General features: G+C 34.0%; 1 protein-coding gene across 1 annotated transcript; it reads left to right on the forward strand.

The window, feature by feature from the left end:
- The first annotated feature begins 6,191 nt into the window (after positions 1-6,191).
- On the forward strand, positions 6,192-9,153 carry LOC110258257 (olfactory receptor 10AG1-like). The gene has a single exon (XM_021081441.1). The coding sequence runs from the start codon at positions 6,922-6,924 to the stop codon at positions 7,870-7,872; it is 951 nt and encodes a 316-aa protein (XP_020937100.1). The 5' UTR covers positions 6,192-6,921; the 3' UTR covers positions 7,873-9,153.
- Positions 9,154-13,811: the final 4,658 nt, after the last annotated feature.

A 13,811-nucleotide genomic window follows, 5' to 3' on the forward strand; every position in this document is an offset into this window, starting at 1 on the left:
AAAAAGATAACTTACAGAATGGGAGAATATAATCTCAGATGATGCAACCGACAAGGGCTTAATCTCTAGAATATATAAGCACCTTACACAAATGAACATCAAAAACGCCAATCAATCAGTGGAAAATAGGGCAAAAGTCTTTAATAGACATTTATCCAAGGAAGATATATAGATGGCCAGCAAACACATGAGTAAATGCTCAACATCGCTGATCATAAGAGAAATGCAAATCAAAACTACCACGAGATACCACCTCACAACAGTCAGAATGGCCATCATTAATAAATCCACAAATAACAAGTGCTGGAGGGGCTGTGGAGAAAATGGAACCCTCCTGCACTGCTGGTGGGAATGTAAACTGGTACAGCCACTATGGAGAACAGTTTGGAGATACCTTAGAAATCTATACATAGAACTTCCATATGACCCCACAATCCCACTCTTGGGCATCTCTCCAGACAAAACTCTACTTAAAAGAGACACGTGCACCCGCATGTTCATTGCAACACTGTTCACTATAGCCAGGACATGGAAACAACCCAAATATCCATCAACAGATGAATGGATTCGGAAGATGTAGTATATATACACAATGGAATACTACTCAGCCATAAAAAATCAACATAATGCCATTTGCAGCAACATGGATGGAACTAGTGAATCTTATATTGTGTGAAATGAGGCAGGAAGACAAAGACAAATACTGTATGATTTCACTTATAACTGGAATCTAATATCCATCACAAATGAACATCTCCACAGAAAAGAAAATCATGGACTTGGAGAGTAGACTTGTGGCTGCCTGATGGGAGGTTGGAAGGAGTGGGAGGGATCGGGAGCTTGGGCTTATCAGACACAATTTAGAATAGATTTACAAGGAGATCCTGCTGAGTAGCATTGAGAACTATCTCTGGATACTCATGTTGCAACAGAACAAAGGGTGGGTAAAAAATATATAAATGTAATGTATACATGTAAGGATAACTTGATCCCCTTGCTGTACAGTGGGAAAATAAAATAAAAAAAAGAAAATAATACCATTCACTGCATTTAAATTTCATTTTTTTCCATTAAAATAATTTATGCTAATATTAAAAAAAATAATGTGCTAATTCATTGCTCAGAGATTTCTCAGAGATTTGCTCACAATCACAGGAATACCCCTAATTGCAATGCAGTAGAGAAGTGCATGACAACTTTCTACTTGGAAAAAAGAGTAAGAATGTGTATTATCCACCCTGATGACAAAATGAGTAGATTATCTGTTGCAGCCAAGAGCAAAGCAAAGAATGAATGAATTGCCAATAATTTTAGTTAATAACCCCATCAGAAATGTTTTTTCAAAGTAATAGAAAAAATAGAAATATTTGGATACCAGCGATGAATAGACAAAAGTAATATACCAACAAGGATGGTTGCATAAAATTTTTTTTGCCGATATTATTGAACACAGGCCAGCCAACTGCGTGAAATGCAGAGAAAATTGCAGTGGGACAGAATCGTGAGGGAATAAATTGTTAATATTTTAAGCCAGCGATTCTGAGGCTGGTTTTTAAGCATAGCACTAGAGAATGGGCTAGTTCCTATGAAGGGAGCGCTGGCAAAATAAAAACCTGCAACATGGGGTTCTGTGACCTGGTTGGAGGAGGAGTGCAGAAAAGCTGAGAGTTAAGGTCTTAGTGAAAACAGAATAAATCTTGGACTTGTTATTTGGTGCTGGAAAATTAGAGACAAGGAAGGAATCTGTGCCAATGACTAGCCATTGTTCTACAGTGTCTAGAAACCACTGGCAACACTGCTACCTGCAGTAACTTGGAAGACATTAAATGTGCCTAATGAATTTGTGAATCTGGCTAAAGAAATTTCCAGGAGAAATTCTGAAGTGCCAATTCAATCATTTTAGATGGCTACTATCAGGAATGAAAACAAAACAGATCATCTAAATACAGAACTGTTCAGTTTGCCAGCAGAATTTAGAGAAATCTTAGGAAAAAAACAGGACCCACTGGTTTATAAATAAAATTGTTTCATATTCCAATTTTCAGGAAAAATGATTAAATTGAATTTGATTCTGAGATAGTAACTCTGAAATTTTGAAGACAGTTCTATCTCAGACAAAGAAACAACCTAACAATTCTAAATGTATTGTCCTACAGCTGCCTGATAAATTGATATAGAGAATTATATATTGAAATGGCATACAAGTGGCTATTAGAAGATGTCCTAAACACAAATATGAATCAGAGCAACCCACAAAGAAAAAGGTGTATTTATGGATGCACCATGAGTATGAACTGAAAGGGACTGAGATCCTTCAAAATGAAAAAAGATTTATTTGAAACCTGATTTTTTTCTTAAAAGGAAGGGAATAAAATCCATACACACAGAAACATAATAACTATAATGAGCAGCATACACACAAAAATACTTCATATGTCACAAAGCAGGAAAAATGTGATCCATAAAAATGGAAGAATTTAATCAATAGAAATAAACCACCAATAAAAAGGAGTAATGGTATTAGTACCCAGGGGCATAAATTAAATATTTACAACTGTGAACAATTTCTTAAAGGGAAACATGTTCAATAAAGAAAAGTGAGAAAAAACATATTTTGGAGATGAAATAACTAAAATTAAATAAAAAATAAATTATAAATAAAATAAATTTTTAGAAAGTATTCATAAAAATAAGTAAAATAATAAAAACAAAAAGAAATTAAAGTTATCTAAGATATCTAAAATTAAAATTTGCTGTGAAATTAATATCTCATTATTCACTGAAGGAGATAATTTTAGAGAAATTGAAAACAGAAATAGTGTTAATTAGAAATAAGAATAAATATATAGATTTAATAACAAAAACAGAACTTCAGAAACATTCAGTTCAGTGTCTTACTATTTATTGTACATATTATTGGAATCTCAGAATGGTAGACTTGAAAAGCATTTAAACCATAACAGAAAAAAAAATTAAAAATAAAAGTTAGAACTATAAACCCCCAAATTAAATAATGTCAATAAAGTGTAAGAAGCATAAACATTCAGGAGTGCCAATAACAATGAAATTACAAAAAAAAGGTGATAAAAAGGTAAAAGTAGGCAGAGGAAAAATTATATCATGACAGTGGTAAAGATTTGATTAATGCAGATTTCAATTCAGAAATTAGAACAGAGAGAATGGATGACATTTTTAAAGATCTGGCCAAAAACATTGTCAATCTAAAATGATTTGTCTAATGAGATAATTTTGCAAAACAGAAAGTGAAATTTAAAGAAAATAATTTTATACAACTTTAAGGGAAAATATAGCACCAACTAATTTGCAAACAAAAAATATTAAAGGAAGGTCTCTGACTGGGACAAAATAATACAGATTAAAATTTGGATCACCAAAAAGAGTGAAAAGATATCAAAATGGAAAATAAGACTGCTGATATTAATAGCATTTTTCATATTTTAAATGACATTTAAATTATAAATAGTGGTTGCAAACCAACAACAACAACAAAAACAGTATCATGGTATTTATAAATTAATAAGAATAAAATGTCAATAATTCAAAACAAAAGATAGGATTGTGGAATTGGAGTATATTCTTGGCTTGATGCTCTCCACATGCATTTCTGTTTTATTGACATATAGTAAACAACATTCCCTAACCTTCTCCTAATGAAATCAGGTCACAGTGGATTGACATGTAGATAGATGTGATATGCCTATTATACATAAAGGCTCTTACGAATATCTTTGCTTCCTTATTTTCTGTCTCTCTTTCCTTCTCAGTTTTCTGCATGCTGAAGATCCAAGAGGATGCTGCCAAGAGAACTTGGCAATGGGGACTCTTAGATGAACACAGTCAGAGTTTCTTCATCACTGACAGCAAAAATTGTACTGTGATATGTTTGCAAGATGCTTCTTTATTTTGTTAACTGCTAATACATTTGATGCCTTGTCTCAGTTTTTAGCTTTGTTTTAAAGGGATGGTGATATTTAATGGAATAATGAAATATCCAATTTATTATCCTAATTATAGAATCAGGATTAGATCAGTAAAATCCAATAGACAATGGATGTTCAATTTGTCCCAGCCTGTAAGTAGCTGACAACATTATGTGAGGCGAATCCCTGAGTGCAGTTCTCATTTTTAAATCAACAAGGAACACCTACATGGATACCAAATCAGTCCTGAGAAAGAGTTCAGAGGGTCAACGTGTGAGAGGCATGCTGTAAAGAGTGAAGAGAAGGCTTAAAATACCAAAAAAAAGCCAGTTTTAGAAACACTAATAGTGTTTCAAATTGTCAAAGCATCTAAAAATAGGAAGAAATGAATATGATGATAAATAGAAGTGGATATTGGACTTTTAACTTCGTACCTGATATATTACCTCCATACTTTCCTGGAAGTTGCTAAAATGGAAAAGGGCTTTTGACAGAAAAGCCTCTTTTATTTTCCTTAAATAATCTTGTTTAATATTTGTTTTGGTTATTCATATATGTTTATTTTCCTTGAAAGTGAATGATGGAAACATGTTTTTTTTTCTTTTAAAATGATTATTTTTAAGATGTCTTGATTTTGAATCAGCTAGATACCTTCACTAATGCCTAAGTAAACATCCTACAGATAAATAGAACTATCTAAATTTTTGTCAGCAGATAAAATGTGCTCTAATTTCCACAAAAGTTAATCTAAGAACAAAAAGTTCCATTTCTGAAAAGGGATCTCACAACCTGATATAGTGAAGAGACCAAGCATATTACATTCATGTGATAAAACATGAGACACATTTTTCTAAAGGTATGAAAATTCTAGGGGTAAATTATTGGAGTAAAAACAGCAAAGGCCAAGTCCACCCTGATTATTAAAAGTCTGAAATACAATAAGTAGAATTTTTTTAAACTTTTTCCAGAAAATACTACCAGATGAGAAAGTGGTATTTTTCCACTAAGTTTCTACCCCTACGAAGGGGGAGGTTTTTGCCCAGAGAAGGATGGTTCATCTGCAGAGAAAATAGTTTTAAAAAATAAATTCAGGTGATTGCCAAACAGAAGGAGTCTTGTAGAAATTAAGTTGATACACCAGAGAAGATGTTCCCCAGGGTGAGCCAAACTATGTCCTATTTAAGAGCAGCTGATGTTCAAAATTCGCCTGAATATTGTAGAATGACAGTGACTTCCTGATTCAAAGCAGGGTAAAAATTTACAGGTTGAAAAAACACGCACGGAGTTCCCATTGTGGCTGAGTGGTTAACAAATCCAAGTAGGAACCATGAGGTTGTGAGTTCATCCTTGGCCTTGCTCAGTGGGTTAAGGGTCCGGCATTGCTGTGAGCTATGGTGTAGCTCGTAGATGTGGCTTGGATGCCAGGTTGCTGTGGATCTGGCATAGGCTGGTGGCTTCAGCTCTGTTTAGACCCCTAGCCTGGGAACCTCCATATGCCAATGGGTTGGCCCTAAAAGGACAAAAAGACAATAAATAAGTAAATAAAATAAAATTAAAATTAAAAAACGCCCACACTCGCATAGACTGCTTCATGCAAATCCATGAGGTAAGCTATAATTTTGCTTTTATCCTGTTTTATTTAAGAATAGTTCTAAATCTGAGGTTCAAGATACAAAGAAAAATACAGGAAATTATGAAATTCTGTGATCTTTATCTGAAAACAAGTTAATGGCTTATGCTAACTAATATGATTCTTAACCTACTTAATAGTCAAATAAAATTAGATGTATGTCAAATTATAATAATAATGACATTTATAATTAAAATATTCACTTAAGGTAATTTTGAAAACTAGTGTTAATGGAAATAGGGAAATATGGTAGAATATTTGTGTTTTATTTGTCAAAGTATTAAGACAAAAACAATAGTTCATGGGATGAAAGGTGGAAATGGGTATAGCAGATTTAATGAAATGGGGAAATATATATTGGCTTGGGGAAGTTAGAGAACAAATGTCAGTAAAGTGTAAGGAGGATTGTCAGTAAGTGTTGACTGCCTGCTACTGAATGACATGAACATGAAGTGATGTAAGACAGCATATGTGTTTGTGTGCATTTTAGTGTCACTCATATACTTTGACCATTTTTATGTCCAGAAGTAATAGTATTTAATTCAAGTTTCATTTCTTAGATAAAATTGCAAAGGAAAAATAGAGGAAAGGAGTTGTATTTTGCTACAAGATCTATGACAACAGATCACAGAATCTCACATAAGTAAAGAGAAAAATATTTTAATATTTATAATAAATGGATAATATATATGAATTGAGTCAAAGGTTAATTCTTATTTGTCATACACTGTATGGTGGGTGTAAATAGGGAAAACTATTGGATAGTTTGATGGGACTAAGTCCTTCCATATTTAGCAAAACTAATGGGAAAGACACAAAAAAGAGAACAATAATATTACACACATTTATTCCCTCATTAACAAAAGATTGCTTTAAGAAAATTGATTCTCATTGGAATGTAAATGGAAGGACTTAGAACATTTTGAATAAGAATTAAACAAATGCTTTAAGGGAAAAGCTTTGAATTGAAAGAAGAGGGAATAAGTCAACTAATACAGAAAAGAAAATGATGGCTCCAAGGAAAAACAATAGAAAAAAAACCTGTATCATAATTCCACTTTTAATAGAGGTGAAATTAATGCCTCTTAATAGACATTAAGTACTAATGCACACTTATTATTTCTGGTATTATTACATCCAAGTGTAAAATATATGATTTTATTTCTTAGATTGATTTTAACCACACATCAGTTCATTTCTAAGGTTTCAAATCTCTTCTCTTAGAAACAGAGCAAGGCAACAGTGACAATACTTTAAGAGACTTTATAAATAAACTCATACATTTAATCCAATTAATAGAACAGGAAAAGCATTAATTAATTAACCATCTTGAATTTACCATATTTGCAGATGGGGAACAAATTAAAACCAGAAAACTCAAACATCACTACAATAATGGAATTTGTTCTCTTGGGTTTTTCCGATATTCCCAATCTCCAGTGGATCCTTTTCGGGATATTTTCAGTCATCTACCTGACCATCCTGATGTGCAATAGCGTCATAATACTGATAACAAGAATTGACTCCACTCTCCATATCCCCATGTATTTTTTTCTCAACAATTTTTCCTTTTTAGAAATCTGTTATGTAACAGTAACTATCCCAAGGATGCTCATGGACATTTTGACCCAGAAAGGACACATTTCTTTCATTGCTTGTGCTACACAAATGTGTTTCGTCCTCATGTTTGGAGGCTCAGAGTGTCTGCTTCTGACCGTGATGGCCTATGAGCGCTATGTGGCCATTTGTAACCCTCTTCACTACTGTCTCGTCATGAATCACAAGGTCTGTGTCCAGCTGGTCACTGCTTCCTGGCTCAGTGTGGTTCCTGTCGTAATTGGGCAAACATGGCAGATTTTCTCTCTGCCCTTTTGTGGGTCCAATACAATTAATCATTTCTTCTGTGACCTCCCCCCAATATTCAAGCTTGCTTGTGGGGACACATTTGTGAATGAGATAGCAGTCTATGCAGTTGCTGTGGTGTTTATTATGGTTCCGTTTCTGTTGATCGGTGTCTCCTATGGCCACATTATCTCCAACATTCTGAAACTGTCATCAGCCAGAGGAAGGGCTAAAGCCTTCTCCACCTGCTCCTCCCACCTGACTGTTGTGGTTTTATTCTATGGAACAGCAAGCATCACTTATTTGCAACCCAAACCAAATCAAGCCGAAGGGACTGGGAAACTGATTTCTCTTTTCTACACTGTTTTGATCCCAACCTTGAATCCCATTATATATACTCTGAGGAACAAAGACATCATGGTGGCACTGAGAAAACTACTAACTAAGTTATTAACCTGATTTAAAGACTCAACATTACAGAAGGGGATTGCTTATCTTTGTCATGTAAATACATCAGAAAGATTTATTTTTGTGTTTCTATGTTCCTAAAAAATGATAGTTAATATCATCACTGCCACCTTGCATTATGTTAAAGGATTTTGTTTCATAGTATTGAGCTTCTGGGTAATCAAAGCACAAATTTTATCTCCATGGCAACCATCTAATCTGAAGACCCATCTTTCCCCTCACTGGGAACCATTGAGTTAAGAGATTGCCTGAGCATTATCATTAACTCAGAGCATCATATAACCAAGGGTTAGGGTTATGCTCTGTGAGAACTTTTCTTTATCTTTCCCTTCACTTCAGATATATTTTCTGCCTTTCTCTGTACCTATCATTGGATTTAACCAATGAGGAAAAAAAAAAAACAGCAGCAGCCAAAGATGGGGGGAGCAGGGGAATCAATGTTGTCTTGCATTTTTTTTTCTTTGTTTCTATGTCTTGCAATTGTCCATGTACCTTTAAGACTACAAATTTTTGTCTTCCTTCCTTTATTATGCCAACCCTGATTGTTCTCTCCTAACATCATTTTCTTCCTCTTGTAGCTTCAAGTTTTACTTTGGTAATGTCTATTTAGTATTAGAATTTTGGAAATTTTCACTATAAATCCATGTCAATGTGTGTTAGGTTCATGATGGCCCCTCTAAATATGTGTCCATTTAGAATCTGCAAATGTGAATTTTTGTAGCTGTAATTAAGCGAAGGAGTGTGAAATAAGCTTATCCTAGTTTAAGGTGGGCATTAAATCCTATGACCAGTGTTCTTCGTTCTTATAAGGGTCAGAAAGAGAGATGAAGTTAAGAAAAGAGATACAGAGATGCAGAGAACATCACATGAAGATGGAAGCAGTGAATGGGAGTGATGCAACCATGAAGCAAAGCCTTCTCCACATGCTCTTCCCACCTGACCAGGATTTCTTCTCTTTGGAGAGAAATCCTGCCAGCACTGTGATTTTGGGCTCTGGCTTCCAGAAATGTGAGGCGAATTTTTGTTGTTTTAAGCGACTCAATTTCCGATCGTTTGTTAGAGTAGATGGAGGAAAGTAATACACCATGTAAACAATGTTTCATTAAAGTGTTTTTCTTTAGGAGTTCCCACTGTAGTGCAATGCGTTAAGAATCCGACTGCAGCTGCCAGGGTTGCTGTGGATGCTTGGGTGGTCCCCAGCCCAGCACAGTGGGTTACATTATCCTGTGGTTCTCATTCAGTCCCTGGCCTGCGAACTTCCATATACTGAGGGTATGGCCAAAAAAAAAAAAAAAGAAAAAGTGTTTAACTCTGAATCCTCTGGAATAAATTGTGTCCTTTTGAAGGCAGTGTTTTGTTTTTAATTTAAATATTTATTCTTTTATTAAAAAACACTGTATCAATGAAATCTAATTTTGTAAAAATAATATTTGCCCAAGAATGACTACTACCTGTTTCTTCAAAAGTGTTTGTTAAAGTTTTTTTTTTATTTTTTTATTTTTTTAGTAGTGCAAATGACAAGGTAAGCAAAAGGAAGGTGTTCTCGGCTGAAACATATTTGAAACTGGAGTACATCAACCACGTAACACTTCACGGCCTCGACTGCAATGTCTTAAAGCCGCTTCACTGAAGAAATCCTAAGCTTTCCTGGCATGTGAGAAAAAAATGTAAAGATTGGTGTAACAGGAGTTCATTTGTGCCATATATTAGATTCCAGATAAAAGTGAGCTGTAGCATAGGTCACAGAGCCGGCTCAGAGCAGATGTTGCCCTGGCTGTGATGTAGGCCGGCAGGCAGTTCCAGCTCTGATTTGACCCCTAGCCTGGGAATTTCCATATGCCACAGGTGTGGACCTAAAAAAGAGAAAAAGGAAAAGAGAAAAAGAAACTAATTTTTAAGTAGGTCTCATATTTGCTCTTGATTAGAGACTGTTTACTAAAAAAATATAGTATATTTTATCCAGTCATTAAATACTGGACAAGATTTTGGGGGACACGTCCAAGAATGTCCATTTTTGCATTACTCACAATGTCAAATGTGGATTGGAATATGTTTGAGATAATTTCATATGGAGAAAAACCAAAGATTGACAGAAATTAATCAAAATGCCATTACATTTAAGATGGAGCATATTTTTGAGTGAACAAGCCATAATGATAGCGTTCAGAATATTTCCATTAAGGTAAAAAGCAGAATTTAGAATACTCATTAAGTATGTATTTTTTCTATGTTTCTATTTCCAATTTTTTTAAATGAACATGTTTAAAATGAAAAGAAAAACATAATATCCTTTATTATATTTATGTCACACTTCTATTTTTTCCTGAAACTAAATCAGAAATACAAATTGTGTTTTACCTAAAAAAATCATCATCATCATCAATAGAAATATGATTCAAGATTGGTGATAGTGGAGTTCTCATCACGACTCAGTGGTTAACGAATCTAAGAACCATGAGGTTGCGGGTTCGATCCCTGGCCTTGCTCAGTGGGTTAAGGATCTGACGTTGCTGTGAGCTGCGGTGTAGGTTGCATATGCAGCTGGAATCCCATGCTGCTGTGGGCGTGGCATAGGCCAGCAGCTATAGCTCTGATTGGACCCCTAGACTGGGGACTTCCATATGCTGCGGGTGTGGCCCTGGAAAAGGCATAAAGAAAAAAAAAAAAGATTGGTGATAGTATTGTATTGTTTTGGACAAATGAATCAATATTTCTATAAATGGACTTACCAAAAACTACATCACATATAATTCTCCAACATTTAAAACAAATGAAGACATGACATCCTTCTCTGGTTAACATGCACTGTTAGGCTTTTTGTTACTAGCACTATAATTAATTTGATAATTTTCATAAATTTGGTAAATTATAAACCTCATATTTTGAAGGCACCATAGCTCTGGTATAAGAAAGAATAGAAAACAATATCAAAATTGCCTCATTAAGTTAGACAACCCATGTGATTATTCACACTTAAGAGTCCCACAATCTTTTGCAAGCACAAATTTGTTGCAATATCATGCTATTGCATATCTTCATATCTTGCATGCTTTATTGATTAGTTCAAGTAAACACAAATGTGATATTGGTCAATAGTGCCTGCTTCCTCTCCACATACACAATGCATAGGAAAATGTCTCAGATATTTTAAAGACTAAATCATTGTTCAGATTACAATGTAATTAGTTTTTTTTTTTTTTTCATAAATGAAGTTGTGTATCTGTCCCTTTCTTGAAAGGATAATTTATATCTCCTTTTTGTGAACTGTTACTTCAGCTTTTTCGTCTTTTATTCTATTTTGAATTTTTTCTCCATATTCAAGAATGAGCCAAGAGCATGTTATTTCAGATCCAAGGTATAATTATTTTTTCCATTATATAAATTCTATTTTAATTTATTTATGGGATTTCTTTTAATTATCCAGAATCATTTATTTGAACACAGGTGTTTTTGTTTCAATTTTTGTGTCCTGCATTCTAAAGAATGTCAAACTGTGCTTACTCCAAAATGATTCCAAAACTATAAAACCTTTTTCTTAGAATGCTTTCATCACCTCACCCTCTAAAATATTTAAATCTGTGTGTCATTTGGGGTTTTTCCTATATAGCATAAGGTATTAAGAAAAGATTGCTGTTTTTTCCTGCCCAGTCGTCCCAATATCCTTTATTTTAAATGTCTGTATTTTACCAATTTGGTAGGTTATCTTTATTAAATGAAAAATTCTCACTTGTATTTGAGCCTTTTCTGGAATTTCTAGTCTACTCCATCAGAAGATTTCTCTATTTATGCATAATACTGCACTGTCCCAATTACGGGGTTTTAGGACTCCAATTCAACATAGCTGAACAGCTTGGACGAGCATCTTCAGCAGCTCAGTCCTGGCCGGGCTCCCCACTCTTGCTTTGCTCTGTCTGTCACCTTTGGTCCACATGTGAAACTTTTCCCACCACTCACTCCTCTCTCAGATTATGGGAATAATCACTGCCAGGTAGTTCCTGATGCTTTGTAACTATCTTTCCAAATACTCCCTGTTATATATGTGTCTTGCAAATATTGTCTCCTCATAATCATAGACTCTTATAAATTACTACTTACTGAATAATAGGAAGTAACCTCCCATTTTTTTTTGTCATGAAAAATTGGCTCTAAGCCAAGGTATTTAAACAATTTAACTGTTGAAAAAAATTCTCCTCCCCACGTTTGAAGCCGACAACTCACAGACTATTGGTTTGGTATCTTCCCCAGTATCTTAGCTGGACGTATTCCAGATCCTCATTTGATCATATGTAAAGTTCAAAAGCATTCACACCTTAAAAATATAAAATAAATTCAGGAAAGGATGGTGACAGGCTGCAAAAGGAAGGAAATTTTTTCTCCTATTCTGATTAATCTTGGGTTAAATTTTTAATTTTGAGCTACATTTCATATATTCGATGGCTAAATTTGGGGTTGCTGAAGTCAATGCCATGCTAGTTGTGTAGAGAAAAATATTTGCCATCAGAACATGTATCACAACAAATACACAGGCCAACCCTCTAACTAGGAATTAAGGAACCTATCAAACAGTTGGATCCATGTGACATATTCATAATCAATAAGGTAATAATTGGATATGGGTCAATTTTGAATGGTCCCAAATAATGTTAATCAACACCCTATTTGTATCTAGGAAATAGAATGCACTGTACCCCCTATTCCATGGAGAGGCTGAAGAAAAAGTAGTATGGGCAGAGTGAGAGCAATCTGGGGAAAATACTATACAACAAATCAGAGTATACCAAAGTGATGGTTCTAATTAGAAATTTAAATGTATCAGGTGGAAGAGATCCCTGGGGTAGAGATAACTATTTTTACTTTGAAAGTACTTTATGTTTAGAAAGAACAGGGTATTTTAAAGGTGGATTGAAGAGCCTTGAGATACAAGTAATTTCACCTGCAGTAATTTAAATATTCAAATTCTCTCTAGTGAGAAAAATCAGCAACATCTCAAGAAAGGTAAAAAATTACTTTATACTGAAATTAAGCTTTACTTCGTATTTTAAAATGTAAAAATAATATTTAACACCTGGTAGAAAATGTGTACTTTTTAAAAAACAACTCCTGTATATTTCTTATTCTATGAAATAATATTTACAACAAAATAATGGCAATAAATAACAGTATTACATCATTTTGAATACTATAAATTGTAAAGATTGTAATTTTTTTTCTAGGTGTAGATAATATTACCGGAAGCTTAATTTCAAGCCAATATATTGTAACTAATAAATGTTACATTTATGTATTCAGCTTAATATTGTAATAGGATAGCTGAAGTAAAGCAATCCATAAAATAGGATTACAATCATTGGGGAATCCAACAAACAACTATTTTAAAGAAAAAAAAAGATATATTTGAGGACTAATAATAAAAATTGTCTTAAGTCAATATTTATTTTAAGTTAATTTCAAGGATTAAGTTGCTAATTTATATCTCATATACAAACATGTTTGAAGTGTGCTTTATTTCACTCTTAGAAATACATACACAAATCTTGCCTATTTCATGTTATACAAGATTTCATCACCAAAATGTTGGATTTGTACAGTCAGAAATTATATTCTATTCAGCACTAGAATAATTATATTTATGAAATAAGGAGGAAACCATTTATGTTAATTTTTTCATTTATAAAAGTGATACATAGGGATTTCCTGTTGTGGCAGAGCAGAAACAAATCTAATTAGTATCCATGAGGATGAGGGTTCGTTCCCTGGCCTTAATCAGTGGGTTAAGGATCTGGCATTGCTGTGAGCTGTGGTGTAGGTCACAGACGCCACTCAGATCCAGCATTGCTATGGCTATGGAATAGGCCAGCAGCTGTAGCTCCTATTTGACCCCTAGCCTGGGAACTTCCATGAACCAAAGGTTCGTCCCTAAAAAAAGCAAA

Source organism: Sus scrofa, unplaced genomic scaffold (genome assembly GCF_000003025.6).
Source record: "Sus scrofa isolate TJ Tabasco breed Duroc unplaced genomic scaffold, Sscrofa11.1 Contig1734, whole genome shotgun sequence".
Taxonomy (NCBI): domain Eukaryota; kingdom Metazoa; phylum Chordata; class Mammalia; order Artiodactyla; family Suidae; genus Sus; species Sus scrofa.

Excerpts from the sequence above, each read along its gene's own strand:
- LOC110258257 (XM_021081441.1), top strand. The coding sequence starts at position 6,922 with ATGGGGAACAAATTAAAACCAGAAAACTCAAACATCACTACAATAATG.